General features: G+C 51.0%; 1 protein-coding gene and 1 long non-coding RNA gene across 7 annotated transcripts in view; one reads left to right on the top strand and one right to left on the bottom strand.

The window, feature by feature from the left end:
• Window positions 1-14107, bottom strand: part of LOC120399398 — a 74262-nt gene extending 60155 nt beyond the window's left edge. The window contains exon 1 of one of the 5 annotated variants that reach the window (XR_005595130.1): window positions 14006-14107. This is a non-coding gene — a long non-coding RNA (uncharacterized LOC120399398). Of the gene's footprint in view, window positions 1-13766; window positions 13948-14005 lie in introns of those variants that run through there. The other 4 variants (XR_005595125.1, XR_005595127.1, XR_005595126.1 and 1 more) reach the window with 4 other exon arrangements.
• The window catches only part of RETREG1 (reticulophagy regulator 1), a 103818-nt gene continuing 101848 nt past the window's right edge, over window positions 14098-16067 (top strand). For both annotated transcript variants that reach the window (XM_039527607.1, XM_039527606.1), the window contains exon 1: window positions 14098-14574. In XM_039527607.1, coding sequence (XP_039383541.1) covers window positions 14333-14574 — 242 coding nt within the window. In that variant the 5' untranslated portion in view covers window positions 14098-14332. The remainder of the gene's footprint in view (window positions 14575-16067) is intronic.

The following is a 16067-nucleotide window of genomic DNA, read 5'->3' as shown; positions in this document are numbered from 1 at the left end:
AGACTGAGGCACAGAAGGAGGATGATTGGTAGGAGGATGTTGCCACGGGTACCAGTGAGGCCAAGGCATAGGGTAGGAGAACCCAGGTGCTGCCCACGGGGGGGGCAAAGTAGGGAAACTGAGGATGCTGAGCTTGAGCCATGACCTGAGGTGGTAAAGGCGCCTGTGGAGGAGAAGCAGGAGGGGAGAACTCCGCTTGCTGCTATAACTCAAGGTCACCGTCAGTGAAAGCCAGTTCAGGTGGAGAGAGTGGCGGTTCAAGAAAAGAGTCCTCTGTATCTAGGAGCGGAGAGTGAGGCTCAGGTGGCACTAAAAGGTCACTTTGAGTGAGAAACTGTTGCTCCTGCTCCCTGGGCTGAGCTAAGCCTGCTCTCTGCTCTAGCTCATTAGTAGGAGAGAGTGACAAAGAGTATACTGTTGTATTGGGCTTAGAGGTGCCCTGCAGGGGGTCTGCTGCTGGTGCACGGGTAGAAGAATGGCTGGGTGCCGACGCTCTTCTCAGTGCCGAGGCTGAGCGCGCTGTTGGCACCGCAGCTGTTTTTGCTGCTGAGGCAGAGTGCGCTGTCGGAACCGCGGCCGCTTTTGGCACCAAAACTGATCGCGCTGTGGGTACCGTGGCTGTTTTTGTTGTTGGTGCTGAACGCGCTGCCGGCACCGCGGCCGTTGTTGGTGCCGAGGAGGAATGCGGTGCCGGTGCTGTGGCCGTTCGCGGTGCCGAGGAAGAGTGAGGTGTCCGCACCGCGGTCATTTGCGGTGCTGAGGGGACCAAATCAACAAGTACCTTACCGGCGCAGGAGGTCAAGTCCCTGCCTCTGTGCTCTGTCAGAGCCGTTGCTGAGGCATTAGAGGAGGCTGAAGCACCTGCCTTTCGTGCTGTCAGCACAGAGGGTAGGGATCTCGCGGGAGATCCCCTACCCTTGTTAGAGTCTCTTCTGTGAGACTGTTGCGCTTCTTGCCTCCGCTCCAGGGAGGGTGAAGCAATGCTCCCCACCGGTTCCGATCTGGCTGGGGAGCGTGTGGGAGCAGGTTCAACCTTTCCCGTCTCCGACAGTGGCTGCAGGGATTTTTCCATCATGATGATTTTGAGCCGCAGATCCCTGTCACGACGAGCTCTTGATTTGAGACTCGCGCAATGGAGGCACTTGGCGGGGATGTGGGTGTCCCCGAGGCACTTCACACAGTGTGAGTGCCCATCTGACCTTGGCATGGATTCCTGACAGGAGATGCATCTTTTAAATCCTGAAGCTCCTGGCATTATGAATTAGAGATGGGCGAGGAAAGTGTCTCACTGGGAGACAAGCCTGAGGGGCTCTTTTCTTTTTTTTTTTTTAAACTAAGTAACTAACTATACTAAAGGAAGGGAAACAACTGGGAAGTAATTACTAATTATTTCTATGTTTTTTGTTTCTATTTCCTATAGAGACCAGGGAAGAAAGGCAGCACTGCCCCAAGTCCCGTCTTCAGCAGAGGACGGTTGAGAAGGAACAGAGGGGGGTGTGGGGCGCACGCACTCAGGAAGATTCCAACTAGACGGGAGATACCATCTGGGTGCGTGCGCCCCAACCAGCCACTGCTACCAAAAATCTCTGATTGACAGCGCCGGGACGCACCGTCCACCTAGAGTGGAGCACCCACAGGTACAGCACTTGAAGAAGAACTCACACCTCCAACCGGAGCCTCACCCCCCCCCCCGCCACACCCCAACCCCCAGCCCGGAGCCCCTTCCCGCACACTGAACTCCTGATTTCTGGACTCACCACGCAGCCTACACCTCATGCCAGAGCCCTCAGCCCTCACTTTCATGAACATTCATGGCCCGCCATACAATTTCCATACCCAGATGTGGCCCTCAGGCCAAAAATATTGCCCACTCCAATGTATCATTTTTGTATCTGAAGTTAGGAATATTGACTAGGTATCTGTATTTCAAATGTGCTTACTTTGGGAACACCCATAGCTAGCCTTTCAGGTACAACAATGAAGAAGCTAAACAAAGCTGATGGCCCATCAGCAAAGACAATGGACTATGGAAGAGTTTAACCTTCCTGTAAACATTTCAGCCAGCTTGTAAGTAATGGCTGCTATGACTTACCAAGGGCATGTGACCAGACCGCATGACACTAAACTCCATTTTGGTACCTGTATTTTTCCACAACCTGTACTGGGAACTTAGCTTGGAACAAAGGTTTCCCACCATATGGTAAAGCTATATAAGGTGGGGTGTGACAGCATCTAGGGGCCTCACTCCCAACACAAGGAAACTCCTGGAAATAGCTGAGGAACAAAGACTGAACTGGGGGAAGTGCTGGTCCCAGGCTAAAGGGATTTCTAGCCTGGGTATGGAAACTTGGTGGACTGCTTTTGTGACGTTACACTCCAGATTCTTTACGGAAAATATGCTTATGGTATGGATATGACATAACTGAGATATACTTTATGCACGATGGCTCATGTAAGCGATCATTGGAAAGATTATGATTTACCAAATGTGATTATTCAATTTGTATGCCTGTATCATTTCTGTATCTGAAGTTAGGAATATTGACCATGTATCTGCATTTCAAATGTGCTACTTTGGGTGTCACCCATAGCTAGTTCTTCAGATACAACAATGGAAAAGCCAGACAGGACTGATGGCCCATTAGCAAAGACAATGGACTGTGAAAAAGTGTAGTCTTCTTGTGGACGCTCCAGACAGCATACAAGTAATGGCTGCCACAGCCCTGCAGAGACATGGGTCTGGGTCACCTGGTACTGGACCCACCCCTTGGAATACCAGTGTTTTTCCACTGGAAGACAAAGGGTTCCCGCCATACACAAAAGCTATATAAGGCAGGGGAGTGAGGGTTCTCCTCAGCTTCCCCACCCAAAGAGACACTGAAAAACATCTGGAAGTAAGAACTGAACTGACAGGAGAAGGGTTGAACTCAGGCTGGGAGGGTGTTCAGTCTGTGAGTGGAAACACCTGAAGTCTCAAGCTGCAGGCCAGTGCAGCTGCCTTTCAAGACTTTCTGTAATCTACCTGTGACAATATTTAGGGTGAGAAATTACATTTTGCAACCTGTTTCTTTAGTGAATCAAGCTTAGTTTGCATGTTTTGTTTTATTTGCTTAGTAATCTGCTGTTCTGTTTGCTATCTCTTATACTCACTTAAAATCTACTCTTTCTAGTTAATAAACTTGTTTTTTGTTTATTCTGAAACCCAGTTTGTGCAAATCATAATGGGGAGGGGGGAAAGAGGCTGTGCATGCCATCATCCACATTGAGGGAGGGGGTGGATTTCACAATATATGTTTGGGTCTGCACTCCAAGGGAAGTGGGCACTTGAGTGCTGGGGCAAGTCCCTTAAGCGAAGTCTTCCCAGAGCTGATCTCAGTGTCTGTCTCTTTCTACAGCAGGGTATGGCCCTGTGTGTGCTAGAGGAGGCTTAAGAGCCTGGCTCAGCAAGACAGGTTAAAGGGGGCCCATGCTGGAAGAACAGGCGGGCTCAGTGGTATCTCGGCACATCAGGTGGCATCTTAAAGAGGGCAACCCGTCACACCTTGTATCATCAGTCAGGGTGATAAATAGATTTGATATGAATTAGCAATCTAGTATGTTAGGCTTAGTTTGCAGTTTTGTTTATTTACGAGGTGATCTGTTTGCTATCACTTGTAATCACTTAAAAACTATCTTTCTGTCATTAATAAACTTGCTTTATGCTTTATCTAAACCAGTGTGCCTTTGAGTGAAGTGTCTGGGGAAAATCTCAGCTTGGCTAACACAAGCTAGTTGTGCATACCTTTCCCACATTGAGGGGACAGCGAACATATTAATGAGCTTACTTTGTACAGATCCCTGTGCAGTGTAAAATAGTATAATTTTGGGGTTTATACTCCAGCAAGGGTGCAAGGTGGGAGGAGCTGGGAAATTGGCTGTTGTTTCCTGCCTGTCTTTGATTGGCATAGGTAAAGCACTCAGGTAGCAAGTTTGGGTGTGTGATGCCATCTGCTGTCATGTTGGGTGATAACAGGGCCTGGAGGGGCTGAATCAGCAGCAAAGCAGTGTGAGCAGGGCCAGCCAAGCTGATTAGAGGGGCAAAGCAGTTCTCACGGCTCCCAGACTGCACCCCAGGCGTGACAACCCATCACACATGGTTGATAGTGTCAAAGGTGAATGACAGGTCAAGGAGGTCAGGGATGGAGTACTGGTTCTGAGCTCTGGCTTAGAGTAGGCCATTAAAAGCTTTGGTGGGAAGTGGTTTCAGTGGAGTGCAAGGGGTGGAAGCCAGATTGGATGGAACTGGAGAGGAAATCCACAATGTAATCATAGACAATACATTCAAAGATGAAGGCAAAGTGGGAGCCATAATTGGAGAGACAAGTGAGGTCAAGGATTTTTTTTTTAAAAAGATGATAGAGTACATGCTAATATTGTGAAAGGAAAGAACCAAGAAGAGAATTTAAGGACGAGTGCAAGGAAGGGGATAAGTGAGTGCAAGGGAGATCAGGAGATGAAATGGCATCACTAAGGCAAGTGTAAGGGCTAGAAAAAGAAAGCAGATGAAAAATGTATGTGTCTGTGACAGGAGAGAAAAAGATTTGAAGGAGAGGAAGAGTAGCAAGCCGAGGTGAGGAGGAAGGTCAAATTGTATTATGTCAATATTCTCTTGGCAGAAACTGGAAGGTCCTTTCCATACTATCAGTTTCTGTGGTCTCACCAATGGATGGAGAGTAGTATGGGGAAAAGTCAGTAGAGGGTGTACTGTTTAAGAACAGTTTTAACTCTGTATGTCCTCTGTTTTTAACAGGGCCACCCCTAGACATTTTGGTGCCCTATGCAGCCCCCATGCGGGGGGGGCTGGGCCCAGGCCTCTGCGGGGGGTGGGGGGAACCCAAGGCCTCCATAGGGGGGACCCCCAAGAGCAGGCTTGGGGATAGGGGGGAAACCGCCCCCCAGCATGAGCTGGTGGAGCAGAGTGGGTTGGGGCCAGGTTGCTCCACTTCCTTCTGCCTGGTGATTGCAGGTTGGGCAAGTGGAGTGATCCAGAGTGAAGTGGACTGATTTGGCCCCAGCCCACTCTGCTCCGCTCCCCTGGCTCCCAGCCTTGGGACTTGGGGGGCAGGAGGGAACCTCCCCCCCAGCACTCACTGGTGGCACGGCTGGGAGCCGGCAGAGCAGAGTGGGCTGGGTCGCTCGACTTCCTGCCGCCCGGTGAGTGCAGGGCACGCCCGACCCCTCATGCAGTCCCCCAGGATGTAGCTCAGGGGAACAGGTGGAGTGGAGGTGGGTCTGGGGCGGAGCAGGGGTGGGGGCTTTGGGGAAGGGGTGGAGTGGGGGCAGGGCTGGAGTGGAGCAGGGGTGGGAAAAGGTGGGGCGGAGCAGGAGTGGGGACTTTGGGGTAGAGGTGGGGCAGGGCGGAGCAGGGGTGGGGGCTTTGGGGACAAGGCAGGACGGGGGTGGAGCAGGGCCAGGGTCAGCTTTCCTGGCCAGCTCAGCCGGCTGGGGGATCGGGTTGGCTGCTGAAGCAACACGCAGCTGCGAAGGGCACCAGAAAATTTGGGGCAATTTGGTGCCCCAAATTTCCTGGTGCCCTACGCAGTTGCGTAGTTTGCATATGGGTAAGGACGGCCCTGGTTTTTAACATATGTGGGTTTTTTGCAATGTACATGAAACATAGAATCTTTTGAATGTAGGTCAAAAATCTTCAAACCTGAGTACTTTAACTTAAGCACTTACATCCATGTTTTCAAAGTGGCCTGATTTTTAGAAGTTGAGTACCAACAAATATCAGTTGTACTATTTTAGTACTGTATCCAAGTGTTACTGTGCCTTAGTGAGTCACAGCTGAGGATGCCAAATTCAGAAAAAATTGCTGAGAAATAGGACAAACTCACCCCAAACTGGTGTTTTTTCTATCATTAGATTATAACAAGGCAGAAACAAAAGTAAACTTCCATTTTACCACACTGGTTAGCAAAAAATCAAAGATGCAGTCTCCTTAGGCATTACAGCCATTGTCTCAATTTCATCATACATAGCATTCTTCTAATCCCAAGAGATCAACCACATAGCCAGGTCAATATATAACCCAAATCTTACCCAATAATCACACTGATGCCAATACCTTAGTAACTAAAACGAAAAGTTTAATAATAAAAAAAGAGAGTTAATAATGGTTAATCACATATATATAAATAATTGCAAAGTCCTTATAATCAGGTTTGTAGCAGTGATGGAATAGACTGCTGGCTTATAAAGTCTCTCTCTCTCTTTTGGCAGGTCCTCAGCCCAGAGTTCAAAATGCTCCCTTTTAGTTGTAAATCCACAGTCCAGCAAATCAGGGAAGGAAAGAGGCAAAATGGAGATATCTCAGGGGTCTTTTATATCCTCTGCCATGTGCATGGAATTTTACCATCTCAAACAAAGCTCACAGCCTCTGTTTGTGGAAAGTTACTGACCCAAGATGGAGTCCAGGCTCACATGAGCATATCACATGTCCTTGTATGCTTTGATGACTCATAGGGGCAACCATTACCCATATTCTTGCTGAGGCATATACAGGAAGGCTTACGGGGTGGGATGAGTTTCTTCTATGGCCCATTGTTACAGTGAAGTATCCTTAACGGGCCATCAACACATAGCTGTCTATGCAAGCCGCCTGCTCTCCAGGATGGAGGCTCTAACAACCTCCACCAATTCTGGACCCTACACTTCTCCACTGGCCTTCACCAGGCCATGGTGCAATGCAGTCTGAAGGTCCCACCTCTCTTAATTTCCCTCACACCAAAGTGAATAACAACACAGGCTGAACCCTAGAAGAAAAGGCTCCTGTCCCATCTACAAGCTGCTCTGCCCCCACCAGTGTGATGAGTTGGTACCCAATACCAATAGTTTTCTGTGCTGAATGCCAAGACACGTTAAGAGGAGCTAGAGCCACCAGCGCAGCCTGGATGGTGCAGAGCAAATGGTCCCAGTCAGTGGTGGCATGTGAGGCACATATTACAAAATATTTCTATCCTTAACAAAAGTATAATTTAATATATCTATTGCAAGCTTACCTTTTTATAGTGAGCTTATAGTACACCAGGGGTCTCAAACATGCGGCCCGCAAAGTTATTTTCTGTGGCCCGCGAGCTCCTCACAGTCCCCCCGCCCTCCCCCAGTGTTTACCTAGAGCAGCTCCGGCCCAACGCGCACTGGGGGTGGGGCAGGGCAGGGCAGGCTGCCTGCTTGCCCTGCCCCCGCGCCGCTCCAGGAAGCCGAAAGAACGTGGGGGAAAAGAGGCACAGGGGCGTGTGTTGATGTTGCTTCAGGCACCGCCCCCAGCAGCTCCCATTGGCCGCGGTTCTCCATTTCCAGCCAATGGGATATGCTGGGGGCGGTGCCTGAAGCAACAGCAACACATGCCCCTGTGCCCTTGCTCCCCCACGTTCCAGCCACTTCCCAGAGCAGCATGGAGGCAGGGCAGGCAGGCAGGGAGCCTACCCTGCCCCCCGAGCCCTTCCTGCAGTCAACCCCCCTGCCCTGAGCCCCTTGCCGCACCCTGCACCCCAACCCGGGGTACAAAATATATCGGAAGGACAGAACAGGCCGTGCAGGGGGAGGAGTGGCACTATATGTTAAAGAAAGTGTAGATTCAAATGAAGTAAAAATCTTAGGCGAATCCACAGGTTCCATAGAGTCTCTATGGATAGAAATTTCATGCTCTAGTAAAAATATAACAGTAGGGATCTATTATCGACCACCTGACCAGGACAGTAATAGTGATGATGAAATGCTAAGGGAAATTAGAGAGGCTATCAAAATTAAGAACCCAATAATAGTGGGGGATTTCAATTATCCCCATATTGACTGGGAACATTTCACTTCAGGACGAAATGCAGAGATAAAATTTCTCGATACTTTAAATGACTGCTTCATGGAGCAGCTGGTACGGGAACCCACAAGGCGACTCTAGATTTAATCCTGAGTGGAGCGCAGGAGCTGGTCCAAGAGGTAACTATAGCAGGACCGCTTGGAAATAGTGACCATAATACAATAGCATTCAACATCCCTGTGGTGGGAAGAACATCTCAACTGCCCAACACTGTGGCCTTTAATTTCAAAGGGGAACTATACAGAAATGAGGGGTTAGTTAGACAAAAGTTAAAAGGTACAGTGACTAAAGTGAAATCCCTGCAAGTTGCATGGGCCCTTTTTAAAGACACCATAATAGAGGCCCAACTTCAATGTATACCCCAAATTAAGAAAAACAGTAAAAGAACTAAAAAAGAGCCACCGTGGCTTAACAACCATGTAAAAGAAGCAGTGAGAGATAAAAAGACTTCCTTTAAAAAGTGGAAGTCAAATCCCAGTGAGGCAAATAGAAAGGAGCACAAACACTGCCAACTTAAGTGCAAGAGTGTAATAAGAAAAGCCAAAGAGGAGTTTGAAGAACGGCTAGCCAAAAACTCCAAAGGTAATAACAAAATGTTTTTTAAGTACATCAGAAGCAGGAAGCCTGCTAAACAACCAGTGGGGCCCTTGACGATGAAAATACAAAAAAGATGATAAAGTCATAGAAACTAAATTGATTCTTTTCTTCAGTTTTCACGGGTGAGGATGTTAGGGAGATTCCCAAACCTGAGCTGGCTTTTGTAGGTGACAAATCTGAGGAACTGTCACAGATTGAAGTGTCACTAGAGGAGGTTTTGGATTTAATTGATAAACTCAACATTAACAAGTCACCAGGACCAGATGGCATTCACCCAAGAGTTCTGAAAGAACTCAAATGTGAGAACTATTAACCAAGGTTTGTAACCTGTCCTTTAAATTACCCAATGACTGGAAGTTAGCTAATGTAACGCCAATATTTAAAAAGGGCTCTAGGGGTGATCCTGGCAATTACAGACCGGTAAGTCTAAAAATTAGTTGAAACAATAGTAAAGAATAAAATTGTCAGACACATAGAAAAACATAAACTCTTGAGCAATAGTCAACATGGTTTCTGTAAAGGGAAATCGTGTCTTACTAATCTATTAGAGTTCTTTGAAGAGGTCAACAAACATGTGGACAAGGGGGATCCAGTAGACATAGTGTACTTAGATTTCCAGAAAGCCTTTGACAAGGTCCTCACCAAAGGCTCTAAATTAAGCTGTCATGGGATAAAAGGAAGGTCCTTTCATGGATTGAGAACTGGTTAAAGGACAGGGAACAAAGGGTAGGAATTAATGGTAAATTCTCAGAATGGAGAGGGGTAACTAGTGGTGTTCCCCAAGGGTCAGTCCTAGGACCAATCCTATTCAATTTATTCATAAATGATCTGGAGAAATAAACAGTGAGGTGGCAAAGTTTGCAGATGACACTTAACTACTCAAGATAGTTAAGACCAAAGCAGATTGTGAAGAACTTCAAAAATCTCACAAAACTAAGTGATTGGGCAACAAAATGGCAAATGAAATTTAATGTGGATAAATGTAAAGTAATGCACATTGGAAAAAATAACCCCAACTATACATACAACATGATGGGGAAAAAGATCTTGGAGTTATCGTGGATAGTTCTCTGAAGATGAGTGTGCAGAGGCGGTCAAAAAGCAAACAGGATGTTAGGAATAATTAAAAGGGGATAGAGAATAAGACTGAGAATATATTATTGCCCTTATATAAATCAATACTGTGTACAGATGTGGTCTCCTCACCTCAAAAAGATATTCTAGCACTAGAAAAGGTTCAGAAAAGAGCAACTAAAATGATTAGGGGTTTAGAGAGGGTCCCATATGAGGAAAGATTAAAGAGGCTAGGACTCTTCAGTTTGGAAAAGAGGAGACTAAGGGGGGACATGATAGAGGTATATAAAATCATGAGTGATGTTGAGAAAGTGGATAAGGAAAAGTTATTTACTTATTCCCATAATACAAGAACTAGGGGTCACCAAATGAAATTAATAGGCAGCAGGTTTAAAACAAATAAAAGGAAGTTCTTCTTCGAACTCCTTACCTGAGGAGGTTGTGAAGGCTAGGACTATAACAATGTTTAAAAGGGGACTGGATAAATTCATGGTGGCTAAGTCCATAAATGGCTATTAGCCAGGATGGGTAAGAATGGTGTCCCTAGCCTCTGTTCGTCAGAGGATGGAGATGGATGGCAGGAGAGAGATCACTTGATCATTGCCTGTTAGGTTCACTCCCTCAGGGGCACCTGGCATTGGCCACTGTCGGTAGACAGATACTGGGCTAGATGGACCTTTGGTCTTACCCGGTACGGCCTTTCTTATGTTCTTATGTTCTTATGTAACCCCTTGCCACACCCCTCCTGCACCCCAACCCACTGCCCTGAGCCCGTCACACCCTGACCCCCTGCTGTACCCTGCACCCTGACCCCCTGCTGCACCCCGCACCCTTCCTGCACCCCAACCCCCTTCCGAGCCGCCTGCTGCACCCTACACCCAACCCCCTGCCCTGAACAGCCTGCTGCACCCCAGCCCCCTTCCCTGCACCCGACCCCCTGCCACACCTCGCACCCCTCCTGCACCCCAACCCCTTTCCGAGCCACCTGCTGCACCCTGCACCCAACCCTGAACCCCCTGCTGCACCCTGCACCCCTCCTGCACCTCAATCCAATGCCCTGACCCCCTGCCGCACCCCTCACCCCTCCTGCACCCCACACCCCACCTCCCTGCCCTGAGCCCCTGCCACACCCCACACCCCTCCTGCACCCCCTGGGGGCAGTGAGGGGGCGGAGTCAGGGGTGGCAGCTTATATGGGCTCGAGGTGCTTAAGCACCAGGAATATTCAAGGCTGAGGGCTCTGCTCCACCAATATTTGGAGCTGGGTTTCTCCCCTGCCCCCGCATCGGAGCTTCCCTTCCTGAAAGAAAACAGACAGTGCCTCTCTCCTTTGTTTGTGCTGCTTCTGCCTCAGGCTATAGAGATCAGCGGCTGGCAGCCTCTTGGAGCACCGGGGGAGGGGAAGAGGGAGAGAGGAGGAGGAAGGAGGCACACAGGTGCTTGGGAGCTTCCCCTCCCCGCCCCGCACCCAGGGGCAGCAGCAGGGGTGGGGAGGCCATACATGATAGCAACCCCCCGCCCCGGTTTGACGAACTGGGAATGTTCTTAATGTTTTCTCTGAATACTGTGTTGGTGCCTTAGTGTCCCCTATGCAGTTCTTAAGTATCTAGGTGGTGGATCAGGGTGTGTGATTGCTACAGAGCAAAGGGCCAGTGCACCTAAATGCCTGGCACTCTGTCTCCTAGCAACTGATGGCCTGGGCCCCTTCTCTGCAAAGGTGCCAGCTGAAGGTGTTGGAGACAAAGAGGTCAGGTGACCTCCTGGCCCAGGGAAAGGAACTGAGCAGAGAGGAGGGGCTGGAGGGGGTTTGGGAGTCTGGAGCTGGCTGGGGACGAGGAGTGAAGTGCAGATATGGGAGGGTCTGGCTCACTGCCCCCAGAATGGACCCGGCCGAGGGGTCCGGTTCTCTGTACCTACAAGCTCTGTTTTAGACCGTGTTCCTGTCATCGAATAAACCTCTGTTTTACTGTCTAGCTGAGAGTCACGTCTGACTGCAAAGTGGGGGTGCAGGACCCTGTGGCTTCCCCAGGACCCCGCCGGGGCGGGCTTGCTGTGGGAAGCGCACGGAGGGGCACAGGATGCTGAATGCTCCAAGGAGAGACCCAGGAGGTGAAGCCGTGTGAGCTTCTTGCCCTGAAAAAGTCTGCTCCAAGGGAGAGGAGGCTCCCCAAAGTCCTAACTGGCTTTGTGAGGAGCAGTTCCAGAATATCACCCAGGGACTCCGTGACACCCGGTACCCACCATAGGGGAGGCGAGTGGGCTTTCTGGACCTGAGAGAGTCCCTAGGAGCATGTGCAGTGACTGTGGTGCAGAGTGAGTGTGCTGCGGGGGGGAGGGGGAGAGGAGGGGTCCCTCCCCTGGAGCTTGCTGCTGCCGGTAATGGAGTCGGGGGGGAGTCCTCTCTGGCCCTAGCCCTGGGGCAGCCTGTCTGCATCCCAAGTTCTTTATCCCCAGCCCTGCCCCACCCCAGAGCCTGCGCCCTCAGCACCCCAACCTTGAGCACCCTCCTGCACTGTGAACCCCTCATCCCCAGCCCCACCCCAGAGCCCTCACCTGACGGGAAAAACGTGCAACTTAAATTTGGTGGTCAGTTTGGTGGTCAGTTTGGAGCATCATTGTGTTTAGCACAATACTTGATTATTTTACACCCCTTTAAAGTATATAACTAGTCATATACAGGTGTTACAAAGTGGGAATTTTCTTAATGTTTTCTCTGAATACTGTGTGGGTACCTCAGTTTCCCCTATGCATTTCTCAAGGATCTAGATGGTGGGATAAGGGGGTGTGATTGTTGTAGAGCCCTAGAGGGCCAGTGTGATGCCGTCTGCACAGAGAATGGCCGAAACCCTGTCTCCAGGCAACTGATGGCCTGGGCCGCTCTCCTGCAAGGTGCCAACTGAAGGTGTTGGAGAACAAAGAGATCAGGTGGCCTCCTAATTCCTGGAAAAGAGACAAAGTCCAGAGGAGGGAGTGTCAGTGCCCGTGCAGACTTCCGGGAAGCGCATGGTGTAGAAGGGGATGCTTTGGAACTACTCCATACAAAGCCAGTCAGGACTCTGGGGGAGCCTCCTCTCTCTGAGCATACTGTCTGCAGGGCAAGAAGCTTACACCTTCCTGGGTCTGACCTCTGAGCATTCAGCATGCCCTTCCACACTGTGCGCTTTCCACAGCGAGTGTGCCCAGGCAGGTCCTGGGGCAACCAGAGGTCCCTGCACCCCAACTTTGCAGTCAGATGTGACTCTCAGCCAGCCGATAAAAACAGAAGGTTTATTAGACGATAGGATCACAGTCTAAAACAGAGCTTGTAGGTACAGAAAACAGGACCCCTCCGTTAGGTCCATCTTGGAGGATGGGGAGCCTAGACCCAAGTTCTGGGCCTCTCCCCATTTCCCCAGCCAGCTCCAAACTGACACTCCCTCCTCTAGCCTTTGTGTCTCTTCCGGACAAGGAGGCCACCTGATCTTTGTCCCCAACACCTTCAGTTGGCACCTTGCAAGGGAAACTGAGGCACCCACACAGTATTCAGAGAAAACATTAAGAACATTCCCACTTTGTCACAACAGGTGCAACAAAATTTAATACCGTATATTGAAGCAGGCAAGTGCTGCTTCTGACTTTCCACTTTTAATTGACTCTTGTGATCTTGTGGTGCCAACGCGTTGTAGCTTCATTTTATATCGATTTACAGGGTGAGAGCGGGGAGGGGGGACCACCATTTTGGGCACCACCAAAAATTATACAAACCTGCTGCCTATGGGCAGAGTTCGGGTGGGGATTTCGGGGAAGGTGTAGGAATGGGGGCAGGGAAGGGGTGGGAAGAGGCAAGGTGGGGCAGGGCCTCATGGAAGGGGTGGAATGGGGGCAGGGCCGAGGTGTCAGTAATGCGGCCCTCGTGCCAATGTACTATCCTCACATGGCCCTCGTGGTCATTTGAGTTTGAGACCCCTGCAGTAGACCAACCCAGGAGCGGGAGCCATCACTGACTGTTGGCTCCTCCTGCAGCTACGCAGGGCCGGGGCAGGGGGAAGGGCAGGAGGAGCACAGGGCGCAGGCCCCCCTCCACACTCCGCGTTTAACAGCTGCAATCCTCTCCCGAGACCGCCCTGTGGTTAGCACAGCCCCACCCCTAGGAAGGGGCTGAGGGTGTGGTAGGTTGCCACGGTAACAAACCAGTTTTGTGAGGCATGCTTAGCCCTACCCGGCCTGCGCCACCCCCGCGCCACCAGCTGCCACCTTACCGGCCCTGCAGTGCCCTAGGGCTGCCCCACTGGTCTGACACTGGCATCAAACCGCAGGCTTAAGGGCTGTCGCTTCATCGCAGCGCTCTCGGTAGCTTTGGGGCGCCCGGGCTCAGGGACCGCCCCGAGGGGCGCCCACTTCCTCCCCCCTCCCCGGGCCCCGACCTCGCAGCCCAAACCGGAGCCGCTTCCCCGCGGCCTCCCGCCCCGATCCAGCGGCAGCGGGCCACAGGAAGTACCTTTATGACGCAATCGCTCCCCTGGTGACGGGCACCGTTACCCGGGCCTGGGCGGAGCCTGAGAGCGACACACGGGGACGGGGCATTGCTGCCAGCAACGGCGGCGACGAAACGCTCGAGCGGTGCGCGCGGGCGCGCCCCTCCCCCGTGGGCTCCCCTCCCAGCACCTGCCTCGCGCAAGCCCCCCTACCGGCCCCGCGGTGACGTCAGCCGGTGCCTGGCAGAGGGAGCCGCTGTGCGCGCGCGGAGCCCACCCCAGCCTCCCCCGGGGCGCCGCGCCCTCGCCCCGCCCCCTCCCAGCTCGCACCCAGCAACCGCCGCCGAGACATGGCGAGTGCGGGGTCGCCGCGGCAGCAGCGGGGCGCAGAGGCGGGCGGTGGCTGCGAGGTCCCCGGGGCTCGGAGCGCGGCGGCTGGAGATGAAGAGCCGGAGCAGGTGTCGGGCGGGGCCGCGTCCGCGCTGCTGGGGGAGACCGGGCTGGCGCTGGGCGGCTGCATCGCGGCTGCTCTGAGCTGGGAGAGGCCGCTCCGCAGCCTGGGCGGGTTCGTCTGCGCCAACCTGCTGTTCTGGTGAGAGCGCCTCGCCGGGAGCGGGGGGACCTGGGGGCGATCCCCGACCCCCCCCCCCGCTCGGAAAGAGCTGGTCCCTCCTCTGCCAACCTAGACCCCGACACACCCCGCCCCCTGCAGCCCTTCCCCAGGAGCAGAGCCTGTGCCCAGTGCACCCCGCTTTCCGTTCTCCGTGGGCGAGACCCCGTCCCCCAACTCCACTAGGGCAGAGCTACCCCCATGCACCCTCTCCCCTTATTCTCCCCCCCCACCCCATGAGGACACTGGCCCTTTTCCATTCCTCTCTTCTATACACCTTATTCCCGCCCCCTTCCCACGCGGGAGACCCCCAGTCTGCCCCTCCTGCCCTTGGGAGAGACCCCAGCCTTTCCTTAATATCGCCATGATACCCAAGGGAGAGATTCCTCAGCACTTTATTCCCTTCCTCTCCCACCTTGCTGTCCAACACCCAGAGCTGAACAGAGTATAGTGTTTCCTTCTTGCACTTGTTTTCATCATTTTTGTCCTTTCCCAACAAATCCATGCTGTGGGGATTAGACTCACCCAGGCACCAAATATCATCATCTGGGTTTGAGATAAAGGGGACACATGAATTCCAACACATTTTGGGGAGGGAAGTGAAGCTCATGAAATTAGACCCCAATCGGGAAATGAGCTCTGCACTGGTAAAGTGGTCCACTGATGTGGAGTTGATAGCAAGGGGAGTGAGGCCAGAGGCATAAAGTTAAGCATGTGTGTGTTTTGCAGAATCAGTAGTCTTATTTAAAAGCCTATTGCAGAATAAGGGCTTTCTGTATTTTGTGTTTTGTGCAGCAGCAAGCATATTTTCTGTGCTTGACTCAGTCTTTTCTAGTTGGTTTAGGTCAACTTTGTGTATAAACAAGGAAGATTTATAATTGAAATAGGCATGTTTGCATTGTGTTGAAAATCCACCCTGCATGCTCCACCCCCAAATCTTTATAATTTAAGTAATTTATTCCTATAGGAATATTCTGCATTTTTCTACTTGTGTTTCAAGTCTTCTTTGATCTGTGGTTGCACCAGTGCATAAAAAATCCCTACATCTATCACCAGGTCTTCTGTGTTCATACATTCAGCATTGTGTATATATACATACATCTCAGGGCTGAATCTTTTAATACAAGTGAGACTAGGGCACTAAATTATATTTTCTCCCATAGGATTGTCCTCTTTCCTCCTCAGTAAGGCACGTAAGAGACAAAGCAAAAAAACAGGTGGATTATTGACAACTGCATTCAGTGCTGTATGACCTTGGAAATGTTTATTTTTTAAATAGTATGCGGTCCAAATCATAAGGAAAGAACTTGAGTATTTTCTTAAGCATCACACTACGCAGGAAAATATTCTGTTGAATACAAAAATATAGGCCTGTGCTCTTTAATTAAAGGGAATGTGGTGTCATTTGCTAATTTGAAAGGAGAGAAATGTTCTAGTGCTGAGGCTAGACTAAAGGGTTCTTTCCTGGCTTACGA

This window comes from Mauremys reevesii, linkage group 2, assembly GCF_016161935.1.
Source record: "Mauremys reevesii isolate NIE-2019 linkage group 2, ASM1616193v1, whole genome shotgun sequence".
In the NCBI taxonomy this organism is placed as follows: domain Eukaryota; kingdom Metazoa; phylum Chordata; order Testudines; family Geoemydidae; genus Mauremys; species Mauremys reevesii.
The sequence above is the reverse complement of the archived record's forward strand: the minus strand, read 5'-3'. Positions and strand labels throughout refer to the sequence as shown.